Source organism: Anomaloglossus baeobatrachus, chromosome 2 (assembly GCF_048569485.1).
Source record: "Anomaloglossus baeobatrachus isolate aAnoBae1 chromosome 2, aAnoBae1.hap1, whole genome shotgun sequence".
In the NCBI taxonomy this organism is placed as follows: Eukaryota; Metazoa; Chordata; class Amphibia; order Anura; family Aromobatidae; genus Anomaloglossus; species Anomaloglossus baeobatrachus.
Window position 1 is genome coordinate 89,410,216 of NC_134354.1, and position 27,624 is coordinate 89,437,839.

At 45.0% G+C, this 27,624-nt stretch overlaps 1 protein-coding gene across 1 annotated transcript in view; it reads left to right on the forward strand.

The window, feature by feature from the left end:
- Positions 1-27,624, forward strand: part of TMEM45A (transmembrane protein 45A) — a 45,864-nt gene that overhangs the window by 1,501 nt on the left and 16,739 nt on the right. The window contains exons 2-4 of the mRNA XM_075335152.1: positions 14,465-14,677; positions 21,074-21,286; positions 21,384-21,568. Of these exons, the coding sequence (XP_075191267.1) occupies positions 14,488-14,677; positions 21,074-21,286; positions 21,384-21,568 (588 nt within the window). The 5' untranslated portion in view covers positions 14,465-14,487. The remainder of the gene's footprint in view (positions 1-14,464; positions 14,678-21,073; positions 21,287-21,383; positions 21,569-27,624) is intronic.

Sequence of the window (27,624 nt, forward strand, 5' to 3'; positions counted from 1 at the left end):
CTATCTTGTGATAGCTACTGTAGTGAACATTATCGCTACGGCAGCTTCACACGCACTTACCTGCCTTTCGACGTTGCTCTGGCCCGCGACCGGCCTCCTTACTAAGGGGGCGGGTCATGCGGCGTCACAGCGACGTCACACGGCTGGCGGCCAATAGAAGCGGAGGGGCGGATTTGAGCGGGATGTAAACATCCTGCCCACCTCCTTCCTTCCGCATAGCCGGTGGAGGTAGGTAAGGAGATGTTCCTCGCTCCTGCGGCTTCACACACAGCGATGTGTGCTGCCGCAGGAACGAGGAACAACATCGTATCTCCTATTGGTGCGACATTATGGAAATGACCGACACTACACAGATCACCGATTTACGACACTTTTGCGATCATTTATCGGCGAATCTAGGCTTTACACGTTGCGATGTCGTTACTGGTGCCGGATGTGCGTCACTTTCGATTTGACCCCGACGAGATCGCAGTAGCGATGTCGCAGCGTGCAAAGTACCCCTTAGAGCCAGCCATAAACAGATCACTTCCGGGGGTGGGTGGATGGGGTTTTTACATTCTTTTTGTTTGGTGCATATTACATCTGATCACGCTGTTGTTACCCCCAGTGTGAGCCATTCAAACTCTGTATGCGGTTCGCTCTGGGCTGTGCACCGAGTGTACCCGAGCACACCAATGCTTGCATTAGGGGTTTACATACGTAAAGCATCCAAACTCTGTTTTTTGGTAAAGTCTGTGTTTGCTCGAACATCGAACACCGAACTTCGGGTTCACTCATCTCTAATTATGGATAACCATCTGTTATGGTCTGTTTGCTTTGACTTTATGGATACTGAAAGAACCCCAAAAACGGAAGCATTTGTTTCATCTGCTGTTTTCTTGACTAGAGAAAAAATTGTGCAGATGTTTTATTGTAAATCCTAAAAAGCAGACAGCAGCCGGAACATTATTAGGGATGAGCGAACCCAACTGCAAAGTTTTGGGTTCATATCGGACACTGGGTGTCCGGGGCTCCAACTTGAACACAAACTTTTAAAAAAAACTGAGTTCAGACTTAAGGCTGCTTTACACGGTACGACCGATTGTGCGATTTCACAATCGATCGTACCCGCCCCCGGCCTTTTTGCGTCACGGGCAAATCGCTGCCCGTGTCGCACAAAGTTAGTTACCCCCGTCACACATACTTACCTCTCGTGCGACCTCACTGTGGGCGGCGAACGTCCACTTCCTGGAGTGGGAGGGACGTTCGGCGTCACAGCGACGTCACACGGCCGCCGGCCAATAGAAGCGGAGGGGCGGAGATGAGCGGGACGTAAACATCCCGCCCACCTCCTTCCTTCCACATAGAGCCGGCGGCGGCCGCGGGAGGCAGGTGAGCTGCTCATCGTTCCCGTGGTGTCACACGGAGCGGCGTGTGCTACCACGGAAACGATGGTCAACTAAATCAAACGATATTATGGAACCTAGCGAGCAGTACCCGACTCACGATTTGTGAGCGATACTGCGTCGCTAGGAGGTGTCACACAGGCCGGCATCGCCAGCGATGCCGGATGTGCGTCACAAAAACCGTGACCCCGACGATCTATCGCACGATAGATTGTCTGGTGTAAAGCACCCTTTAGAGTGTTGTTCACATGCTAACAACGTTTGTTGAAAGGCTGCAGCGCAGTGAATCAACAAGCTTTTCAACATAAGGAAGATGCCTGTACGTGGCTGTGACCAAAATAAATTATTATAAACAATGATATAGGCTCCTGATTATTTTTGCAACCCTCAGCTGTCAGCGTTACCTTAGCTTGTAATCTAAAAATGTGTGTGAGTCCAATTTTATGATAACCAGCCAAGATAAAGCAGACAGCTTGGGGCTGATGGTATCAGGCTGGGAAGTCCCATGGTTATTTGGCTCTTCTCAGCCTAAAACTACTCCCCATCATTACCGAAAATAGCGCATCCATTAGATGCAAGAATTCTGGCACTTTGACCACCTTTTCTCAATTACTATGGTGTGATGGGGATCAGGGTAATACTTTTGGGGTTGATTCCAGAGCTGTGAATTGACAACTAGCATCAAGCCCAGGAGTTTGTAATGGAGAGTAGTCTATCAGACACCCCCATTACTAAACCGACAAGTGTAGAGTTAAAAAACACACACACAGGAAAAAAAAAGTTTATTCAAATAAAGACTCCCACCCATCGTTCACCAATTTATTAACTTAAAAAAAAATCCTCGAGGTTCTGATGTAATCCAATGGGGGTAATGTCCCACTATGCCTATCAATTCAAATGGAGCTTCGGTCTGCTGATCATAAGTGACCCATGGAGCCTTGTTCTAAGACCAAAGCTCCATAGGAATCGATGTACGTTGCGGGACATTACACCATTGGATTACGTTGGAACTTCAAGGATTTTTTTTTTAATTTATAAATTTGTAAACAAGGGAGTATGGGTGAGTCTTTATTCAAATAAACTATTTTTTTTCCTGTGTGTGTTTTGTTTTGATTTTTAAATGTACACTTGAGGCGTTAGTAATGGGGTTCTCTGATAGACCATATCCATTACTAACCCCTGGGCTTGATGCCAGTTTTCAATTCACAGCTAACATCAACCCCAAAGTATTAAGCTGATTGCCACTGCACCAGGGCAATTGGAAAGAGACGGGCAAAGCACCAGAATTGGGGCATCTAATGGATGTAACGCTTCTGGGGTGGCTGCTGGCTGATATTTTTAGGCTGGGAAAGGCCAAATAGCTATCAACCTTCCCAGCCTGATAACACCAGCCCCAGCTGTCTGCAGTAAGTTGACTGGTTATCAAAAATATTGGGAACCCCACGTCATCTTTTTTTTATTTATTCCCTATCCACATTTAATTGCAATTGTCCTCCTTTTACCTCCATTTTGCTTCCTTTTACAGTCCCCTAGCCATTACTACAACCATTTTACAGCCATTTTACAGAAACGTTCCGGTCCCCATTTACTTGTATGGGGTTCGGGGTTCGGGGTCCGGGGTAAAGTTTAGGTCAAGTACAGGTCCCGAACCGAACTTTTAACTAAAGTCCGGCCGAACTGGCTCCACTCATTCCTAAACCTGAAGACATTTTAGGAAGAATAAAACCCATTAGAAAATAAAACTCATTTCCAAAACGTATCATAAAAATAAAAATTGAGTTCAAGTTCATAATGAAGAAGGTGTATAAGTTTCATTGTGTGATAATGTAGAGTGGCTATCTGAGATTTATATCTGGAGAAGTTGAAGTTATTTTTGGAGAGATTGGGGTAGTGTTTGCTGTGTACTTATGGCCCTTTTTCATCTTATCATGCGCCATATGTGTAGCGTAGACAGCTATCCCTCTGTAATATTGTGCAAAAGGCAAGGGACACATATGAAATGTCATCTGCTCAATTACCATCTTTTCAGTTAGCCATTAAAAGGTATCAACCACTGAGGACTCTCTGTTCTTTTAAACAATTTTTTTATCTCTACTGGCTAACACGGTACAAAGATATATTTTACTTGTATCTGCTCAATAATAAGATATATATCTCCTACCTTTTATAAACTATGTATGGAACTTGGTTACTGTCCACCAATCCTTTGCCGTTAGATCACTGATCTTACCATATTGACCTGAGCAGGAGCCATTTCCAAGTGTATACAAATCAAACCTCCTACTAGGGAGCGGCTACCAGATTCACAGCATTGGCTATGGCATCACCAGAACCAAAATATTCCCAATGTAAACTAAAGCCACCACCTTTATCTGCTCTATTACGACTGTTCCTTGACCGTTATCCAAGACTAGAACTTCTGTAAATGCCAAAAAAACCTCCTAATATCCTTTTAGCATATGGTGCTGTCCGGTCCATTGGGTTTCTTTTTTCTTTTCTTGCTGCCGCCTCAATCCTTGCAGGTGTCGTCCTCCTGACTTGATTGATGCAGATGACGTGTCCAACGTTATCCAAAGATCGCCGTGAATCTTGTACTTGCATAGCTGAGGCACTGATCTGTGCAGGTGCTTTATTTTGGGCAGAACTTAGTCCTGTACTGTGCATGCGCCAGCACTGACTTCGCTTCCGGGTTAATAGGCGCATGATAGAACTTTGGTCTGCCTTCAGTAGGACAGAGCGTCTGCTCATCCTGTATATGACATAGGATGAGTCATCAAGATCAATCTAGCCAAGATGGTGGCAGCTGCAAGGATTGATGAGGTGCCGAGAAAAGAAAAAAGATGCCATCGGACTGAACTGCATCTCATACCAGAAGAATAAAATGTATTTTTTGCATATGCATGCAACGCTGTAAGTTAGATACAAGTCAATGGATTTCGTATATAGAGCAGTTGAGCATGGTGGCTTTAGTTTATATTGTGAAAACCTGGTGACAGGTTCCCATTAGTATTGGGTAACCAAAACAGAGAAAGTAATGCACCTTGTTGCTTCATTTCATAGTTGGAAATTAAAGTGCACCAATCACCAGGATTTTCTTATCTAACCTAGAGCCAGTGCTATACTGGCACTATCAGGCTGATTCTATACATACCTTTAGTTGTTAACTCGGATGTATAGGTTTTGAAGCACAAGCAAGTAAAGTTTGTAAAATGAGCAGCTTTTTGAATGGCAGCAGCTGCCGATCAGCTGATAGCTGGCGTGGGTATTCTTAGTGATTCCCGCCCCCCTGCCTGTCTGTCCTCCCCCTGTTATTTATGCTAATTCTATTACAGAATTATTTTACTAAGTGACTAGAAGGACCTGTGCTGATGTCATACCCATGTGACCAGAAGGGGTGGGGCCTCAGCCAACAGAAAAATAATGTTGCTTCCTGGTATCAGCTATGTTGGCTGAGGCCATGCCCATTCTGGTCACATGGGTATGACATCAGCACAGGTCCTTCTAGTCACTTAGTAAAACGATTTTATAATAGAATTAGCATAAATAACAGAATGGGGGAGGAACAACAGGCAGGAGGCGGGAATCACTATGAATACCCACCCCAGCTATCAGATGACTGCCAGGCAGGTTCTGTCATTCAAAAAGCTGCTCATTTTACAAACTTTACTTGCTTGTGTTTCAAAACCTATACATCCTGACATCTAAAGGTATGTATAGAATCAGCCCGATAGTGCCAGTTTAGCACTGGCTTTAGGTTACATAGGAAAATCCTGGTGATTGGTGCAACAAGGAGGGGAGGCAGCACCCAAATGGAAGTGTACCAATTGTGAAAAAAAAAATGTTCCAACAATGGACGGCGCACTCATAGAGGCGCACACACGTTGAGTTCTGCTGCGCTGTCGGATTATACAACCTCCCAAAAAGCGGAGCTGCACTGATAGAAGTGAGTATCAGACCTCAGCATTTCACGAGAAGGAAAAAATGTGAATGCAAATGTGGAAAGTAATAGAAAGTGCTAAAAATAATACAAAATATAATAATACATACATAGAATAATACTAAAACAAACAAACAAACCATGTTTTGTTGTAGTAACCCAGCATGTAAATATATGCGTATGATATACTCACTTTACAGTTAGAAAATTTACAAGGAAGTTTACATTTCCATGTGTCACCCATGAAATACAATGTAATAATTGTTTGTTGTATATCTAGTGACCTTTATATATCACATTGTTTCTCTGAAGAATATTGATCTATGTGGCTTCATGTGCAGAATATTTTAGTTTACAAAAGGCGGATACAGTTTTGTCTACAAGTTTCATAGACCATAATAGAGAGTGGCACATTCATGTAAAGGGGTTGTCCGGGATTGTAAAGCACCAGTCTAGCGTTTGTTCTTTTCAGTGCTGTAGTTACATTTTAAATCTAAGCTCCCTGCCCCTGACATATACTCACCTTCCGGTATCTTCACCTTTTACCGACCCTGCTCTGGTCCTGCGGCGCCATCTTATACCTTCAACTTCTAACTGGCTGTGATAGAAGATGAAGCCACTAGAAGGTGAGTATACATGGGGGCTTAGCTTTAAAGCACCACTCCAGTGGGGAAATTAAAAAAAAAAAAAAACACATGCTACAATGGTGCTTTAACATTGATGATCCATCCTCAGGATTGGTTATCAATGTCTGATTGGTGGGGATGCTAAACTCCACACCTCCACCGGTCCGCTGTTCCCAATGCCGCTGTGGGCCAGAACTACACAGTTACAGAGCTGCACATCACAGCTCCGTCAATGGCCTAGTCGTCACGGCTGAGTATTGCATGTCTATCCCTTATTAGAATTAATAAGGGTTGAATATGGAGTATCTGGCCGCGGCCACTATTCCTTCGATGGAGCTGTGATGTGCAGCTATGCAACTGAATAGGTCCGACCAGCAGAATAGGGTCAGCTGGCCATCGGAGTGCTAGGTGTCAGACCCTCATCGATCAAACAGGAATGATGTATCCTTAGGATACTTCCCCTTTAAGGCTGTGTGCGCACGTGCGTAATTTCATACATTTACGCTGCATATTGCACTGCAATGTAAACGCATGTGTCCTATGAAGATTGTGCATATTCCATCCTCACGGTGCGTTTGAGAGCTCAGTGATTTCCATGCTGAAATTTTGATCCAAATCGTTGTGCTCAAAAAAGCAACATGTCACTTATTTTATGCGCTTTGGATGCTGCTCCCACTCTGTCTATGGGAGAGGCTGCATCCAGAGCGCATGAAATCGGAATCTATTCTGCAGACACACTGCATCCATTACGCAGTGTTTCTGCAGTGATTTGAAGTGCACATGCACTGCCAAATCGCTGCAGATTTTTCAGCATGGACACTACACAACATGCGCACATAGCCTAAAGCGGGCTTTACACGCTACGATATATGTAACGAGATGTCGGCGGGGTCACGTCGTAAGTGACGCACACCCGGCATCGATAGTGATATCGTAACGTGTGACAGCTGTGAACGAGCAGAAATACTCACCTTCTCATTCACCGTTGACACGTCGCTCATTTTCTAAAAATCGCACGTCCTGTTGTTCATCGTACCCGGGGCAGCACACATCGCTCCGTGTGACACCCCGGGAATGATGAACTGCAGCTTACCTGCGTTCCGCCGGCAATGCTGAAGGAAGGAGGTGGGCGGGATATTTACGTCCCGCTCATCTCCGCCCCTCCGCTTCTATTGGCCGGTCGCTGTGTGATGTTGCTGTGACGCCGAACGTCCCTTCCCCTTCAGGAAGTGGATGTTCGCTGCCCACAGCGAGGTTGTTTGGAAGGTAAGTACGTGTGACGGGGGGTTACAGCATTGTGCGACACGGGCAAGAAATTGTCCGTGCCGCACAAACGATGGGGGCGGGTGTGATCGCAAATGCGATCGCACGATTAATTGTAACATGTAAAGCAGCCTTTAGCCCCAATTTATCATGCAGTTTTCACTTGAATTAAGGCATACAACTGCAAGAAATGCCGCATTTTTTTGTGCAACTCCTAGCCCTGGCCAGCTCTTCTAAGTTTTGGAAAAGTGAACGGGGAGCTTAGCTGTGAGTGGGCATGGCAGTGCGTGGCTGACATATTTAATATAATTTACACCAAAAAGTTTCCTAAATTAAGATCGAAGTGTATTTTAGTCCCTGGTGTGTGTACACGTCTTGCGGTGATACAACTGAAAAATGTCCCAAATTGATTAAGAGACACTTGCCTTTTTATGACTTTGTCACATCTTATTCCAGTACACTCTTCATTAAAGCGGGCTTTACACGCTGCGACATCGCTAATGCGGAGTCGTTGGGGTCACGGAATTTGTGACGCACATCCGGCCGCATTAGCGATGCCGTTGCGTGTGACACCGATAAGCGATTTTGCATCGTTGCAAAAACGTGCAAAATCGCTAATCGGCGACATGGGGGTCCATTCTCAAAAATCGTTACTGCAGCAGTAACGAAGTTGTTCCTCGTTCCTTCGGCAGCACACATCGCTCCGTGTGACGCCGCAGGAACGAGGAAGCTCCCCTTACCTGCCTCCCGGCTGCTATGCGGAAGGAAGGAGGTGGGCGGGATGTTACGTCCCGCTCATCTCCGCCCCTCCGCTGCTATTGGGCGGCGGTTCAGTGATGTTTCAGTGACGTCGCTGTGACGCCGCACGGACCGCCCCTTAGAAAGGAGGCGGTTCGCCGGTCACAGCGACGTCGCCGGACAGGTAAGTAGGTGTGACGGCTCTGGGCGATGTTGTGCGGCACGAGCAGCGATATGCCCGTGTCGCGCAACAGATGGGGGCGGGTACCCACACTAGTGATATCGGGACCGATATCGCAGTGTGTAAAGTAGCCTTTAGACTAAAATACAAAATACCGTTCTCAATGACTCTGGGCCCTACTAAAAAAATTTCTACCCAAATAGTTAAACTTGCCATATATAAGTAAATTAAAAGTTAATGCAGTAGCCATTTCTTGTGGCGGCCATTTTTTTATTAATGATACAACTTGGGTCTATTTTATTAAATCCCTAAATTGGAAACACAAAAATAACTACTCTCTACCTTTTCTTATACCTCTGCAGTGCGCAGTTTCGATCCTGGAGGAATAAATGAATAACTAAAGTATATATTTTGTCTTGGGTATGACCTTATAGTCTGATGCTGTCTGCACTGATTGAACAGTATCATGCATTTCCAGGAAGAATAAGGTCTCATGCGCACGTAACTGCTGATTCTTCTGCAGCGATTTGACAGCACATGTGCGCTTCAAATCGCTGCAGAAACACTGCGTAATGGATGCAGTTTTTTTGTAGACAAAAGCTGATTTCATGCGCTATGGCTGCTGCCCCCACCATAGACAGAGTGGGACTGCATCCAGAACGCAGAAATTAATTGACATACTCATTTTATGAACTCACAGATTTGGTTCAAAATTTTTGCACCCAAATCGCTGCGTTCATAAAAGCATCGTACACACGTATCATGCACAATCTACATAGATTGTGCACGGGACGCAGGACACATGCATTTACACTGCAGTGCTATGTGCAGCATAAATGTATGCCATGTGCGCACACAGCCCGTGTTTCACGGACGTGTCAGAGGTGCATTTTCCCCTCCGTGTGCCGTGTTTATGGCACACGTGTGTTCCCCGTGTATTATCCGTCATAACACACGGAGAACGGGAACTTTCTGCTCACCTGTCCCTGGCTTCGCTGTCCGTGGTGCTGATCTTCGGTCTCCGGTCCTGCTGACTCCCCGCTGCTGCTGCTTCCGGCCACAGTGAGGTGAATATTAAATGAGCATAATGAGCGGCGGTCGGCAGCAAGTGACAGCAGCGGCAGAGACAGCAGGGCTGGAGAAGGTGAGTAAAGATTTGTTATTTTTTTCTCTGACACATGAGTTTTCTCCGGCGTGTGTCACACGGTACCGCATTCACACTGCATCCGTGTGGTCTGTATGTGGGCTGTGTGACACCCGTGCTGCTGGATAATTTGCAGTTTGTATTGTAAAGTCTGGTGACAGATCCGTTTTAAGCCTAAATAGAGAAAACATGTTTCTCCCCTTTAGTATTCTTAGTCCCCTTTCACGCATCAGTTTTTTGCCATCAGTCACAATCCGTTTTCTCGACGGATTGACGGATCCGTCACAGATAGTGGCTAAACTGATGCGACGGATTCGTTTTTCGACTGATCCGACTAGCCGGGGGCCAAATAATAATTGGAGCATGCTCAGTTAAAAAAAAATGGAATCCGTCTCCGGATTCCGTCATTTGACGGATTACGATGGATCCTGCGCCCATAGGCTTTATTCTACCAAACGACGGACGGCGACGGATCCTTCGCTATCCGCTTTTTTGACGTGCACAAAAAACATTACTGCGGCTGTTGTCTCTGTCCGACGAACATTTTTCGACGGATCCATCGACCGACGGATGAAACGTGAGGCCATTCATCACATTCCGTCGCTAATACAAGTCGATGAGAAAAAAACGGATCCGACGGATTCGATGAATTGTGACTGATGGCAAAAAACTGATGTGTGAAAGAGGCCTTAGGCGGGCTTTGCACGTTGCGACATCGCAAGCCGATGCTGCGATGTCACACGCGATAGTCCCCTCCCCCGTCGCAGGTACGATATCTTGTGATAGCTGGCGTAGCGAAGAATTATCGCTACGCTAGCTTCACATGCACTCACCTGCCCTGCGACCGTCGCTCTGGCCGGCGACCCGCCTCCTTCCTAAGGGGGCGGGTCGTGCGGCGTCATAGCGACGTCACACGGCAGGCGGCCAATAGCGGCGGAGGGGCGGAGATGAGCAGGATGTAAACATCCTGCCCACCTCCTTCCTTCCGCATAGCCGCCTGCGGCAGGTAAGAAGATGTTCCTCGCTCCTGCGGCGTTATACACAGCGATGTGTGCTGCCACAGGAGCGAGGAACAGCATCGTACCTGTCGCTACAGCATAATTATGAAAAAGTCGGAGCCTGCAACGATGATACGATAACGACGCTTTTGCGCTCGTTAATCGTATCATCTAGCATTTACACACTACGATCTCGAAAGTGACGCCGGAAGTGCGTCACTTTCGATTTGACCCCACTGACATCGCATGTGCGATGTTGCAACGTGCAAAGCCGCCCTTAGGGTAGGCACACGATCTGGATGACACTGCTTTCTAGATGCAGCGTTTATGCCTACAATCAGGGTTCTGCAGACTTTCACTGTGTTCTCCCTCCTGAGAACACTTGTGACTCCACAGCATAAATTGACATTCTGTGGCTCAGAAAGCCACGCCGCATTTGAGTTTACGCTGCGGAAAAAAAGAAGCACAGTGGGCAGGAAATTTCTCTAAATATCATCCACTGTGCTTGTACTGCACAATGCAGTCTTATGGACTCCGCAAAAACACTCTGCGTCCGAAAAGCTGTGAACCCTGTTCATTGGCACGCACTCTTATTTATTTGTCTATTCCTTATCTGTAATTGGTATAAAAGGGAGTGAACTGGAAGGTAATAATACAAGAACTTGTTGTCTGTATTCTGCTGTTGCCTCATTTTTGGCATATTGTGATATGTGTAGTAAACAAGAGAGCAGCCAGTGAATCAGAATGATGTCATAATCCGGCCTTGTACACGAGCCCCTCTTACAAATAAACAAGACTGAAGTTGGCAATATTCAAAGAACTTAAAGTAATTGGAGATCGGCCTTTTCCACAATGCAGCCTCTTATATGTTTCCAGGATCCACACACCTAGATGTTCTCTTAGAGCCCTTGGAATCCAAGGCCAAGAGCAGAGGGTTAGTTTCTAGATAAACCAATACAAAATCCTAAAATATAACTAGAAAGAACTACTATATACTATAAGCTAGCAGAACTTGGTAATTATGAAGTGTTTGAAAGCATTACAGATTAAGGCTATATGCACACAAGAGATTTTTAAGGAGGTTTAGGAGCAGAAACTGAGCTGAGTTTCTCCAAATCCTCCTCCAAATGTCAAAACGCCTCAAAAACTTTGAGTCACCGCTCAGTTTCTGTTCCAAAAACTCCTCAAAAAGACTCTCTGTGCACATTTCCTTATGTTATGAGCTCAATGAGTCTTTTTGGAGCCGAACGCTTTTGAGGAGTTTTGATATTTGGAGGAGGATTTGGAGAGGTTATTCTTATTTTATGCTCAGTTTCTGCTCCAAAAACTCTTTGAAAAACTGTTTGTGAGCTTAACATGTGGCAGAAAAATCTACTTAGAATTGAGTGCATGCTGCAGGCTGTTGTCACGTCTCCACCGGAGTCGACTTCTGCTTCAATCACCAGACGCCGCCGCATCACCACTGTTGGTGGCGCTGAGGACGAGGGAGCAGTCAGTGGCTCTGCTGGATGCAGGCTCCGCTCATCTATTAGGCTGGGTTTCACTAGGACCTGCAGTACCTCTGGTTGGCTATGGTGGTGTGTGCCTTCTGGCTGGAGTAGCTACCTTTCAGCTGGGGCCAATGTGAAGGCACCACACCCCTCTTATGCTTTTTCCCTTCTGCTGGCAGGTGCCAGATATAGTCCTGTAATTCCCTGCTGGACTATGGTTCCTTGCTGTTTGTTTGTATTCCCATATATTGACCTTAGCTTGACTACCTGACCACTCTTCTGCCTGCGATTCTGTACTTTGCTGCTAGTTCCGGTTTTGACCCTTAGCTTGATATCAGACCACTCTGCCGCCTGATGATTGCTGTCCCTGTTCTACCTTCTGGATTTGACCCTGCCTGGTTACTGCTATTCTCAGGACCGCAGTCTTCCGTAGGCAGCGATCACCTGGGCCCTGTCGTAATTCCAAATCCCTGTATAGACGTTAAAGGGTTGCGTGGTCCCAGTTCTTGCTTTGTGGGCGGTTGCCTCTGTTCACCTATTTCACCGATCCTGAGTCCGTGGCTCCAGGCAGGCGTCACAGCTGTTTTATCTAAAGTATGTTACTTATGCAACAGATTTGTCACAGTTTTTATACCATGGATGATCTGGTTATACCATAGATGATCATTTTTCCTGTAGTGCTACCACAGGAAAAATAAAAATTACACAATTTCATTGAAATAAATGGGGTGTCTGTGTAATGCAGAGATGTTCTGGGTCCTCCAGGGCAAGAGACACTGTATGTAGCTGCTTCAAGAGTTCTAATTGGGGAATTTCCCACAATTACCGTAGAATTATATTTATCACAGAGCCTCACTCCTGGAGATCAGACAATATTGAAAGTACAGTTCCGGCCCTGATTTCCTAATCATTCTTCCTTTGGTTCATTATACCGATGAATATTCCTCCTAATTTGTCAGGTTCTCTTTGATCATTGTGTTTGAAGCCAATTTACAAGGATTAGAGAAAGAAATACATTTCCTGTATAATTTCTACTGCACAGCGCTACAGTTTATATAGGATCCAAAGTCCAGTTGTCATAACGAGAAGTCGTAAAGATTGGGATCAGGTGACTTTCTCAGTGCTCAATACTGATCCTGGGCTGACGTCACTTCAAGGTGCAGTGTTATGAGTGATGCCAGAAAGGATATACTGTATGATTTTTATACATCTGGAGCAGGGATCTCAAACTCAAATACACACAGAGCCAAAATGAAAAACGTGAACAAAGTCGCAGGCCAACCTAGTTGCAGGCCCCACATAGTCTTCGATACAGAATAATGGGCCCCAAATAGGCCTCCATACAGAATAATGGGCCCCACATAGTTCTCCATACAGATTAAAGGGCCCCAAATAGTCCTCCTTAGAGAATAATGTACCCTACATAGCCCTCCATACAGAATAATGCTTCCTACATAATTCTCCATACAGAATAATTGGCCCCACATAGTCCTCCATACAGAATAATGGGCCCCACATAGTCCTCCAAACAGAATAATGGGCTCCACATAGTCCTCCAAACAGAATAATGGGATCCACATAATCCTCCATACAGAATAATGAACTCCACATAGTCCTCCAAACAGATTAATGACCCCCACACAGTCCTCTAAACAGAATAATGTACCCCACATAGTCCTCCATACAGAATAATGGGCCCCACATAGTCCTCCATGCAGAATAATGGGCCCCACATAGTCCTCCATACAGAAGAATGGGCCCCACATAGTCCTCCATACAGAATAATCAGCCCCATATAGTCCTCCATACAGAATAATGGGCCCCACATAGCCCTCCATACAGAATAATGTGCCCCAAATAGCCCTCCATACAGAATAATGATCTCCCATACCTCTCCATACAGAATAGTGTGTGCCACATAGCCCTCCATACAGAATAATGGGCCTCACATAGCCCCCCCATACAAAATAATGTGCCGCACATAGTCCTCCATACAGAATAATGGGCCCTACATAGCCCTCCATACAGAATAATGGGCCCCACATAGCCCTCCATATAGAATAATGGGCCCCACATAGTCCTCCATACAGAATAATGGGACCCATATAGTCCTTAATACAGAATAATGTGGTCCACATAGTCCTCCATACAGAATAATGGGACCCATATAGTCCTTAATACAGAATAATGTGGCCCACATAGTCCTCCATACAGAATAATGGGCCACACATAGCCATAGCCCTCCATACAAAATAATAGGCCCCTCATAGCCCTCCATACAGAATAATGGACCCCACATAGCCCTCCATACAGAATAATGGGCCCCACATAGTCCTCTATACAGAAGAATGGGCCCCACATAGCCCTCCATACAGAATAATGGGCCAGCATCTAACCCATGACCTCCAGCTTCTCACTGTCCTATGTCCAGTAATAAGACAACTAACTGTTTGCAGCAGGAGCCTCCCCCCTCTGCCCTGTTTTCAGAAGGACAAAATATTGTTAAACTCCACCCTAATTACTAAGTCCCACCCGCTCAGCAGCAGGATTTTTGATCCAGCAAGGTGCAAAAATTCTACAGATTATTAAACTGTGGGAGCAAGAATGTTTCCTCTTTACTTTTATCATTCATTTCTAGGTGCAGTCTTTCCTCCGTAGAGACAAGATTTCATCGTGTGAATCATTATACTTTTTATTCACAGGGATTTAAACACCATAGGCAACTATGGCCAATTTTAAAGGACATGCATTACCAGGGAGCTTTTTCCTCTTGTTTGGTCTTTGGTGGTCGGTGAAGTACCCCCTGAAACATGCCTGCAGGAAAGTTAAGAAGGTCTGTTTTTTTGGGTCAAAAGTTGGATATCAGCGTGTGGAAGTCATAGAAGGCGCATTGAAGGCGATCTTTGCTTTAATAGGTGAGTATTACTGTTGCCTTTGTTTTTGGTTTAGGTCTTTTTTTTGATAAAGACATTTTCTTAATGTCAGGTTGACCGGACCTGAGGCCGTATAGTTCTACATTCACAATGGAATATGTGTATGATGCCAAGAACAGATCTTTGTGTTCCATTACCTGTACAACTTTTTCATGTGCCAGTCACAATGGGGATAAATTATGTTAAAAGAATAGCAAAGCACCAGATATAAGTGGAGTTAATAGGTTGACCTGATGAAGGTCTTACGGTGGTGTTATTTCATCATGGTTTTTACACCAATTTTCTGGTAAAGTTGAATTTTTTTCCCCAGCTCCTCCGATTTAAAGGGGGGGACTGATTCACTATTATTCACATTAGAAAGTGGAGTAGAAAAAACATACTCCAGTTCATAGACTACAGATTCTGGGGCTCCAAATTCACTAGGACGCATCAATTTCAGTGATTTTTGACCATCTAAAGGCCCATTTACACGCTACGATATCGCTAGCGAGCGTACCCGCCCCCGTCGTTTGTGCGTCACGGGCAAATCGTTACCCGTGGCGCACAATATCGGTAACACCCATCACACATACTTACCTTTGTATCAACGTCGCTGTGGGCGGTGAACAGTCTCTTTGTTAAGGGGGCGGTTCGTGCGGCGTCACAGCGACGTCACACAGCGGCCGACCAATAGAAGCGGAGGGGCGGAGACCAGCTGCATTAACGATACGCCCACCTCGTCGGAGGATGCAGGTAAGCTGTTGTTCGTCGTTCCCGGGGTGTCACACGTAGCGATGTGTGCTGCCTCAGGAACGACGAACAACCTACGTCCACAATGACCAACGAGATTTTGAAAATGAACGACGTGTCAACAATCAATGATTAGGTGAGTATTTTTAATCGTTAACACTCGCTCGGAGCTGTTACACGCAACAACGTTGCTAACGACGCCGGATGTGCGTCACAAATTTCGTGACCCTGACGACATATCGTTAGCAATATCGTTGTGTGTAAATGGGCCTTTAGTCCTGCTGGCTTTTTATCAAGTCTTGCATAAGAAACACTATTTTTGATGACTTTACCAAAATATGTTTTGAACCTTTTTTTTCTTTTGCTGTGTTTTTAGTCATTTATGTTATGGGAACAGATGTCAGCTTTTAAAAAACAAATCATGCTGTAGATGTGGCAATTTTCTCTTTAAGGCTTGAAAAAAAACAAAAGAAAATAATTTTTCATTTTTTAGGGCTTGCAAAATAAAAAACTGCATTAAAAACTCTTGAAAAGAATTCTGCTAAAAATGGTTAGCGACGCTTTGGGAGGAATGTATCAAATGCCGTAGATTTGCTGGAGGCAAATACATATATACAGTACGTGCAGCAATAGTAGAATTCATTTTATCAGTTAAAGCAGAGGGCTATTGCACAGTGTATACAGTATATATCTTTTAATAACTATTTGCATTATCTACTTTAGGCCTCATTCACTTGTCTGTGTTTAAACACATATATGAAAAAATGGTACTTGTATCCTAAGTGTGTCCATGGTGTACAGTCTGTGTATCTGTTTTTACCATCAGTGTGTAAATGGTGTACAGTCTGTGTATCTGTTTTTACCATCAGTGTGTACATGGTGTACAGTCTGTGTATCCGTTTTTACCATCAGTGTGTACATGGTGTACAGTCTGTGTATCTGTTTTTACCATCAGTGTGTACATGGTGTACAGTCTGTGTATCTGTTTTTACCATTAATGTGTCCATGGTGTACAGTCTGTGTATCTGTTTTTACCATTAATGTGTCCATGGTGTACAGTCTGTGTATCTGTTTTTACCATTAATGTGTCCATGGTGTACAGTCTGTGTATCCGTTTTTACCAATATGTGTCCATGGTGTAGTCTGTGTATCCGTTTTTACCATTAATGTGTCCATGGTGTACTCTGTGTATCCGTTTTTACCATTATTGTGCCCATGGTGTACAGTCTGTGTATCCGTTTTTACCAATAATGTGTCCATGGTGTAGTCTGTGTATCCGTTTTTACCATTAATGTGTCCATGGTGTAGTCTGTGTATCTGTTTTTACCATTAGTGTGTCCATGGTGTAGTCTGTGTATCAGTTTTTACCATCAGTGTGTCCATCGTGTACAGTCTGTGTATCTGTATTTACCATCAGTGTGTCCATCGAGTACAGTCTGTGTATCCGTTTTTACCATTAGTGTGTCCATGGTGTACAGTCTGTGTATCCGTTTTTACCATTAGTGTGTCCATGGTGTGCAGTCTGTGTATCCGTTTTTACCATCAGTGTGTCCATCGTGTACAGTCTGTGTATCTGTATTTACCATCAGTGTGTCCATCGAGTACAGTCTGTGTATCCGTTTTTACCATCAGTGTGTCCATGGTGTACAGTCTGTGTATCCGTTTTTACCATCAGCGTGTCCATGGTGTACAGTCTGTGTATCCGTTTTTACCATCAGTATGTCCATGGTGTACAGTCTGTGTATCCATTTTTACCATCAGCGTGTCCATAGTGTACAATCCGTGTATCCGTTTTTACCATCAGTTTGTCCATGGTGTACAGTCTGTGTATCCGTTTTTACCATTAGTGTGTCCATGGTGTACAATCTGTGTATCCGTTTTTACCAACAGTGTATCCATGGTGTACAGTCTGTGTATACATTTTTTACCATCAGTGTGTCCATGGTGTACAGTCTGTGTATCCGTTTTTACCATCAGTGTGTCCATGGTGTACAGTCTGTGTATCCGTTTTTACCATCAGTATGTCCATGGTGTACAGTCTGTGTATCCATTTTTACCATCAGCGTGTCCATAGTGTACAATCCGTGTATCCGTTTTTACCATTAGTGTGTCCATGGTGTACAGTCTGTGTATCCGTTTTTACCATTAGTGTGTCCATGGTGTACAATCTGTGTATCCGTTTTTACCAACAGTGTATCCATGGTGTACAGTCTGTGTATACATTTTTACCATCAGTGTGTCCAATCTGTGTATCCGTTTTTACCATCAGTGTGTCCATGGTGTACAGTCTGTGTATACATTTTTACCATCAGTGTATCCATGGTGTACAGTCTGTGTATACATTTTTACCATCAGTGTGTCCATGGTGTACAATCTGTATATCCGTTTTTACCATCAGTGTGTCCATGGTGTACAGTCTGTGTATCCGTTTTTACCATCAGTATGTCCATGGTGTACAGTCTGTGTATCCGTTTTTACCATCAGTGTGTCCATGGTGTACAATCTGTATATCCGTTTTTACCATTAGTGTGTCCATGGTGTACAGTCTGTGTATCCGTTTTTACCATCAGTATGTCCATGGTGTACAGTCTGTGTATACATTTTTACCATCAGTGTGTCCATGGTGTACAATCTGTGTATCCGTTTTTACCATCAGTGTGTCCATGGTGTACAATCTGTGTATCCGTTTTTACCATCAGTGTGTCCATGGTGTACAATCTGTATATCCGTTTTTACCATTAGTGTGTCCATGGTGTACAATCTGTGTATCCGTTTTTACCAACAGTGTATCCATGGTGTACAGTCTGTGTATACATTTTTACCATCAGTGTGTCCAATCTGTGTATCCGTTTTTACCATCAGTGTGTCCATGGTGTACAGTCTGTGTATACATTTTTACCATCAGTGTATCCATGGTGTACAGTCTGTGTATACATTTTTACCATCAGTGTGTCCATGGTGTACAATCTGTATATCCGTTTTTACCATCAGTGTGTCCATGGTGTACAGTCTGTGTATCCGTTTTTACCATCAGTATGTCCATGGTGTACAGTCTGTGTATCCGTTTTTACCATCAGTGTGTCCATGGTGTACAATCTGTATATCCGTTTTTACCATTAGTGTGTCCATGGTGTACAGTCTGTGTATCCGTTTTTACCATCAGTATGTCCATGGTGTACAGTCTGTGTATACATTTTTACCATCAGTGTGTCCATGGTGTACAATCTGTGTATCCGTTTTTACCATCAGTGTGTCCATGGTGTACAATCTGTGTATCCGTTTTTACCATCAGTGTGTCCATGGTGTACAATCTGTATATCCGTTTTTACCATTAGTGTGTCCATGGTGTACAATCTGTGTATCCGTTTTTACCAACAGTGTATCCATGGTGTACAATCTGTGTATCCGTTTTTACCATCAGTATGTCCATGGTGTACAGTCTGTGTATCCGTTTTTACCATCAGTGTGTCCATGGTGTACAATCTGTATATCCGTTTTTACCATTAGTGTGTCCATGGTGTACAATCTGTGTATCCGTTTTTACCATCAGTGTGTCCATGGTGTGCAGTCTGTGTATCCGTTTTTACCATCAGTATGTCCATGGTGTACAGTCTGTGTATCCGTTTTTACCATCAGTGTGTCCATGGTGTACAATCTGTATATCCGTTTTTACCATTAGTGTGTCCATGGTGTACAATCTGTGTATCCGTTTTTACCAACAGTGTATCCATGGTGTACAGTCTGTGTATACATTTTTACCATCAGTGTATCCATGGTGTACAGTCTGTGTATACATTTTTACCATCAGTGTGTCCATGGTGTACAATCTGTATATCCGTTTTTACCATCAGTGTGTCCATGGTGTACAGTCTGTGTATCCGTTTTTACCATCAGTATGTCCATGGTGTACAGTCTGTGTATCCGTTTTTACCATCAGTGTGTCCATGGTGTACAATCTGTATATCCGTTTTTACCATTAGTGTGTCCATGGTGTACAGTCTGTGTATCCGTTTTTACCATCAGTATGTCCATGGTGTACAGTCTGTGTATACATTTTTACCATCAGTGTGTCCATGGTGTGCAGTCTGTGTATCCGTTTTTACCATCAGTATGTCCATGGTGTACAGTCTGTGTATACATTTTTACCATCAGTGTGTCCATGGTGTACAGTCTGTGTATCCGTTTTTACCATTAGTGTGTCCATGGTGTACAATCTGTGTATCCGTTTTTACCATCAGTGTGTCCATGGTGTACAATCTGTGTATCCGTTTTTACCATCAATGTGTCCATGGTGTACAGTCTGTGTATCCGTTTTTACCATCAATGTGTCCATGGTGTACAGTCTGTGTATCTGTTTTTACCATCAGTGTGTACATGGTGTACAATCTGTGTATCCGTTTTTACCATTAGTGTGTCCATGGTGTACAATCTGTGTATCCGTTTTTACCATCAGTATGTCCATGGTGTACAATCGGTTTATCCGTTTTTACCATCAGTATGTCCATGGTGTACAATCGGTTTATCCGTTTTTACCATCAATGTGTCCATGGTGTACAGTCTGTGTATCCGTTTTTACCATTAGTGTGTCCATGGTGTACAGTCTGTGTATCCGTTTTTACCATCAGTATGTCCATGGTGTACAATCGGTGTATCCGTTTTTACCATCAATGTGTCCATGGTGTACAATCTGTGTATCCGTTTTTACCATTAGTGTGTCCATGGTGTACAGTCTGTGTATCCGTTTTTACCATTAGTGTGTCCATGGTGTACAGTCTGTGTATCCGTTTTTACCATCAGTATGTCCATGGTGTACAATCTGTGTATCCGTTTTTACCATTAGTGTGTCCATGGTGTGCAGTCTGTGTATCCATTTTTACGATCAGTGTATCATCAGTATTCTTTACGGATAAATATATTGCAAAGCTTCTTGCACCCTTTGTAATGATCATTACGGACAGCACTCGGATGACTCTCAATGAATAAGTTATCCCCTATCAATAACTTACAGTTTATCACAGACCAATGCATGTTAGAGCAAAGTGGCTGAACCTGCTGATTTTGGTGGAACCATTGAACTTAAGTGGCCCCCCAATTTTTCCCTGAAATCAAGCATGTTTAATTTCAATGTCTGATCCTTTTGTTTCAAGGGAAATAATTTGCTGCTAGAGGTGTCGAGCATCATTTTACTGCCATTTCCCCACTGATAACACATCCATGTCCATCCAAGCCTGGCATCATGTGTATAGAGGAGTAGGAAGAAATAGCTGTCATTTCTATGGGCACCTTGTATGTGCCACGTTAAGGCAGCCACCTTCTGCCAAAACCATGCTCCTGTGGTGGCAAATGTCTGTATTTTTTGCAGGTAAAAATTACCTATAATGTTGTGTGGCGCTTGCGCACCACATGTGGGTTTGGTATCTGTCTGATCCCTTAGTTGATTTATTACAGTCACTATATTGACCTATATTAGGTAATGTAAATTGTGGCGTACTTTGAGATGTTATCATTATGATCTGATTTTAGCTTCGTTGACGTCTCCTCTCTTTGCTGCATTATCAGCATATTTTCATGTTGAGCTGCTCGTGAGCAATATGGTTTTACTCATGTGAAGCTACTAATTTATATCATCTGTCTATATCCTCATTCCAGGGATGTTAGCCGAGCAGTTTGTGCCAGACGGGCCTCATCTCAGATTGTACAACCAAGAGGAGAAGCAGTGGAGTCATCTAATGAACTGGCAGCACTCCACCATGTACTTCTTCTATGGAATCTCAGGTGTGGTAGATATTGTCACGCACACCACCAAAGCTGTTCCTGTAGCATTGGACAGACTGATGCTTGCCATCGCCGTCTTTGTGGAAGGTACTTATCACTGACATTGCAGCGATACTTTGTATTTTCTATACATTCTATACATACAGTACTAATAGTGATGAAATGTTCTGTGTTCCTATTTCAGGATTCCTGTTTTATTACCATGTTCACGGTAGACAGGAGCTAGATATGCACATTCACGTGCTCCTCTTATTTGCAGTTTTTGGGGGAGCACTGTGCATCTTTCTGGAGGTCTTCTTCCGGGGAAATATTATACTTGAATTATTCAGGTCAAGCCTTTGTATCTTACAAGGCAGCTGGTTCTGGCAGGTAGGTGGAGATCCTTAAGTTTTGATTCATCTTTTATGAAAAGATTTGCAAGCCTTAAGCCCACTTTACACGTTGCAATTAGTTGTACAATCGCATTTGCGATGTGACACACCCAGGTTGCATACGGGATCTTATGAGATTGCACGTAAGTCGTTCATTTGCTGTCACACGAGCGTTAGTAGTCTATGTTAAATTGATCAATTTTGTGTGCGATCCTTTAGATCATGTGTTCTGTGACGTATGCATTGGGCGCCTTTTTTTTTTTTTTTTTATTTATTGACTTGCCAAGCGTGTGAAATGTGTAGGGATGCGTTTTTACTATGTCATCTGCCGTTCAGCTCTGCTACATGGCCGCTAACAGCAGACACAGACAGCCATGTAGCAGAGCTGAATGGCAGATGACAGCAGACACAGACAGAGCTGCACTGTCAGAATGAACTCGTGTGAACTTCACCCGACTTCACGGTCATGCTGCGGCTCTGTCTGTGTCGCGCCCTGATTAGCGGTCACCTGTGAAGGACTCACCGGTGACCGCTAAACTCCTGAGTAACTGAATTGAGCAGCCCTCTCTCATACTCACCAATCCCCGATCCCCGGCCCGGCGCTGCACGGCATTCACACTGCTCCGGCGGCTTTTACTGTTTTGAAAAAGCCGGCCGCCCATTAAACAATCTCGTATTCCCTGATTTCCCCGCCCATCGGCGCCTATGATTGGTTACAGTGAGACACGTCCCCACGCTGAGTGACAGGTGTCACACTGCACCCAATCACAGCAGCCGGTGGGCGTGTCTATACTGTGTAGTGAAATAAATAATTAAATAATTAAAAAAAACGGCGTGCGGTCCCCCCAATTTTAAAACCAGCCAGATAAAGCCATACGGCTGAAGGCTGGTATTCTCAGGATGGGGAGCTCCACGTTATGGGGAGCCCCCCAGCCTAACAATATCAGCCAACAGCCGCCCAGAATTGTCGCATACATTATATGCGACAGTTCTGGGACTGTACCCGGCTCTTCCCGATTTGCCCTGGTGCGTTGGCAAATCGGGGTAATAAGGAGTTATTGGCAGCCCATAGCTGCCAATAAGTCCTAGATTAATCATGTCAGGCGTCACCCCGAGATACCTTCCATGATTAATCTGTAAATTACAGTAAATAAACACACACACCGGAAAAATCCTTTATTAGAAATAAAAAACACAAACATATACCCTGGTTAACCACTTTAATCAGCCCCAAAAAGCCCTCCATGTCCGGCGTAATCCAGGATGCTCCAGCGTCGCTTACAGCGCTGCTGCATGGAGGTGACCGGAGCTGCAGCAGACACAGCCGCTCCGGTCACCTCCACGCAGCTAATGAAGACAGCCGTGCGATCAGCTGAGCTGTCAGTGAGGTTACCCGCTGTCACTGGATCCAGCATTGGCTGCGGGTAACCTCAGTGACAGCTCAGCTGATCGCGCTACTCACCGCCGCTCCTATCACCTCCACGCAGCAACTGAGGTGAGTAGCACGATCAGCTGAGCTGTCACTGAGGTTACCCGCGGCCACCGCTGGATCCAGTGACAGCGGGTAACCTCACTGACAGCTCAGCTGATCGCACGGCTGTCTTCATTAGCTGCGTGGAGGTGACCAGAGCGGCTGTGTCTGCTGCAGCTCCGGTCACCTCCATGCAGCAGCGCTGGAAGCGACGCTGGAGCATCCTGGATTACGCCAGACATGGAGGGCTTTTTGGGGCTGATTAAAGTGGTTAACCAGGGTATATGTTTGTGTTTTTTATTTCTAATAAAGGATTTTTTCGGGTGTGTGTGTTTATTTACTGTAATTTACAGATTAATCATGGAAGGTGTCTCATAGACGCCTGACATGATTAATCTAGGACTTATTGGCAGCTATGGGCTGCCAATAACTCCTTATTACCCCGATTTGCCAACGCACCAGGGCAAATCGGGAAGAGCCGGGTACAGTCCCAGAACTGTCGCATCTAATGTATGCGGCAATTCTGGGCGGCTGCTGGCTGATATTGTTAGGCTGGGGGGCTCCCCATAACAATGGAGCTCCCCATCCTGAGAATACCAGCCTTCAGCCGTATGGCTTTATCTGGCTGGTTTTAAAATTGGGGGGGACCGCACGCCGTTTTTTTAATTATTTAATTATTTATTTCACTACACAGTATAGACACGCCCACCGGCTGCTGTGATTGGGTGCAGTGTGACACCTGTCACTCAGCGTGGGGGCGTGTCTCACTGTAACCAATCATAGGCGCCGGTGGGCGGAGAAAGCAGGGAATACGAGATTGTTTAATGGGCGGCCGGCTTTTTCAAAACAGTAAAAGCCGCCGGAGCAGTGTGAATGCCGTGCAGCGCCGTGGATCGGGGATCGGTGAGTATATGAGAGAGGGGGATAGACTAACATGGACAGAGAGTGAGGGACAGAGATAGTGACCGACTGACAGAGATTAGTGAATGACAGACATTGTGAGGCGCTTCAGAACGCAGCTTTTCAGCTGGGCTCTGAAGCGGACCTTTTTTAAGCTGCGGTGCAGAGCGCACACCTGCGCACATAGCATCAGACACCAAAATCGTATGAGGGATGTCACACGTTACAATTGACTAGGTTCGTGCAACAAAACGCTCAATTCTAGACAAAGATACGATGTGTTTGCGATCAACGGTTTTGCGTTCAATCCTGATCGCACGTAGCTGTCACACGCAGACACCTCACAAACGATGCCGGATGTGCCTCACTTACAACTTGACCCCAACGACGGATTGTGAGATATATTGAAGCGTGTAAAGCGGGCTTTATTCTATTATGTGCCACTCTCCAAAACGTGGCTGGGGCAGCAGGAAGAAGCTTGAAAGCAGCCTGGCAGGTTTAATATAATTTACACTTGAAATAGCATAATGGAAATCTATAACGAGCTCAGTTTGTATTGTACCCAGCATTCAATATGTGCCAAAATATATTTAGCAGCTTGAGCCTTTTAAAAAGGAATGTGGCCCATCTTATCTTACTTCTGCTGGCTTTTGTTTTGGACTGGCATATGAAATGAGAATCTTAATATTTTCTGCCAATTATTTCCTAGTATACATTCTACTCCTTCATAAGCTGTTAGCTTTGAGACTTTTCAGATAAGCAGCTGCACTTACAGACTAGCTTTGCATTATGGTTCAAAGTGGTTGTTCCCAAGCAGGGCACGTCTCTGTGGCATTCATAACTTTCAAACTGGAAAAACTCTTACTGTTGCTCTTCTTCATTTTCATCTGGACTGTTGCAACTCTCTACTGATCGGTCTCCCTCAAACTTTCTCCTCTCCAATCGATATTGAATTCCGCAGCCAGGATCGTATTTCTGTCCAGCTGCTACACAGATACCTCCACCTTCTGCCAGTCATTGTACTGATTACCCATCCAATACAGAGTAAAATATAAACTTTTCACTCTTACTCACAAAGCTCTCCACAGGTCTGCACCATCTACATCTCCTCCCTCATCTCTGGCTATCACCATACCGGTGCTCTCCATTCTGCAACTGATCTAAGGGTACATGGCCACGATCCACACATGCAGCGTCCTGGATGCAGCGTGTCTTCTAATGCGGAGACACAAGTGTTATCTACAGGAGAATGCGACTGCCTGTGCCCATAATAATCAGGGATCTGGGCTCTGCGGACATTCGCATCTCCGCAAGCGTAAACTGACATCCTGTGCCTCAGAAAGCTGCGTTGCATGTCAGTTTACGCTGAAGAGAAAAGAAGCACAGTGGGCATGGGATTTCTCTAAATCCCATCCCCTGTGCTTCTACTGTACAATGCAGCGTTTTGGACCCAGCGAAAACACGCTGCTTCCAAAATGCTGCAAACACTGATTGTAGGCATGCACCCTAAAGGCCACTTTACACACAGAGATAAATCTGTGGAAGATCTGTGGTTGCAGTGAAATTGTGGACAATCAGTGCCAGGTTTGTGGCTGTGTACAAATGGAACAATATGTCCATGATTTCACTGCAACCACAGATCTGCCAAAGATTTATCTCTGTGTGTAAAATGGCCTTTAGACTAACATCCTCCATATCCTGAACCTCTCACTTCTGACTCTAAAGGCCCCGTCACACGCAGCGACGTATAACGATATGTCGCCGGGGTCACGGATTCCGTGACGCACATCCGGCATCGTTAGCGACGTCATTGCGTGTGACACCAACGAGCGACCGTTAACGATGGAAAATACTCACCAAATCGTCCATCGTTGACACGTCGTTCCTTTTCAAAAAATCGTTGATTGTTGAGGACGCAGGTTGTTCGTTGTTCCCGCGGCAGCACACATCGCTATGTGTGACACCTCAGGAATGACGAACTACAGCTTACCTGCGGCTGCCGGCAATGAGGAAGGAAGGAGGTGGGCGGGATGTTACGGCCGCTCATCTCTGCCCCTGCGCTTCTATTGGGCGGCCGCTTGGTGATGCCACTGTGATGCCGCACAAACCGCCCCCTTACAAAGGAGGCGGTTCGCCGGCCACAGGGATGTCGCTAGACAGGTAAGTCCGTGTGATGGCTCCTAACAATATTGTGCGCCACGGGCAGCGATTTGCCCATGACGCACAAACGACGGGGGCGGGTACGCTCGCTGGCGATATCGCTGCGTGTGACGGGGCCTTAAGACTTATTTCATGCTGCACCAATTGTTTTGAATGCATAACTCCAAATGATTCAATTAATACCTAACCCCCACATTTTTAAGTGTGCTCTAGTAACATAGTAATATAGTTTCTAAGGCTGAAGGAAGACCTTATGTCCATCTAGTTCAGCCTATTTTAGTGCCGCTGTTCTCCAGTGTTGAACCTGTGGAAGGCAAAAACCCACAGAGTAGAAGCCAGTTTTTTCATAGGGAAAAAAATTATTTCCCGACTCCTAAGCTGGGTCACTATCTACCTGTAATATTATGGTTTTCATAACCTTCTATACTGTTGCTATCAAGAAAAGCATCCATTCCTCTCTTAAATTCATTCAGTGAGTTGGACATCACCACTTCCTCAGGAAGAGAGTTGCAGAGCCTCACTGCTCTTACCGTGATGAACCCTCTTCTATGTTGTTGCAGAAATGTTCTTTCCTCCAAACGAAGAGAATGCCCCCTTGTTCTTGTCATAGTCCTTGGTACAAACAAATCATGGGAGAGATCTCTGTATTGCCCTCTGATATACTTGTACATATTTATTAAGTCTCCCCTAAGTCTTCTCTTTTCTAGAGTAAATAGACCTAATTTTGATAACCTTTCTAGGTATTGTAATGTACCCACTCCATTTATTATTTTAGTTGCCTGCCTCTGAACCCTTTCAAGTTCAGTAATGTCTTTCTTGAGCACCGGCGCCCAAAATTACACGCAATACTCCAAGTATGGTCTGACGAGTGATTTGTACAGAGGGAGAATGATATTTTCATCTCGTGCCCCCAGACCTCTTCTAATGCATCCCATCACCCTATTTGCTTTGGTGGCAGGTGCCTGACACTGGGCACTCCAATTTAGCTTCTTATTGACTAAGATGCCTAAAGGCCGCTTTACACGCTGCTATATCGTGACCGATATCGCTAGCGTGGGTACCCACCCCCATCAGTTGTGCGACATGGGCAAATCGCTGCCCGTGGCACACAACATCGCCCATACTCGTCAAACTACTTACCTGCTCTGCGACGTAGCTGTGACCGGCGAACCGCCTCCTTTCTAGAAGGGCGGTTCGTTTAGCGTCACAGCGGCGCAACTGAACCGCCACCCAATAGAAGCGGAGGGGCGGAGATGAGCGGGACGAACATACCGCCTACCTCCTTCCTTCCGCATTGCGGGCGGGAGGCAGGTAAGGAGAGGTTCCTCATTCCTGCGATGTCACACGTACCGATGTATGCTGCCGCAGGAACGAGGAACAACATCGTTACTGCTGTAGCAACGATATTCGAGAATGAACCCCCATGTCACCGATGAGCGATTTTGCACATTTTTGCAACGATGCAAAATCGCTCAAAGGTGTCACACGCAACGGCATCGCTAAATCGACCGGATGTGCATCAC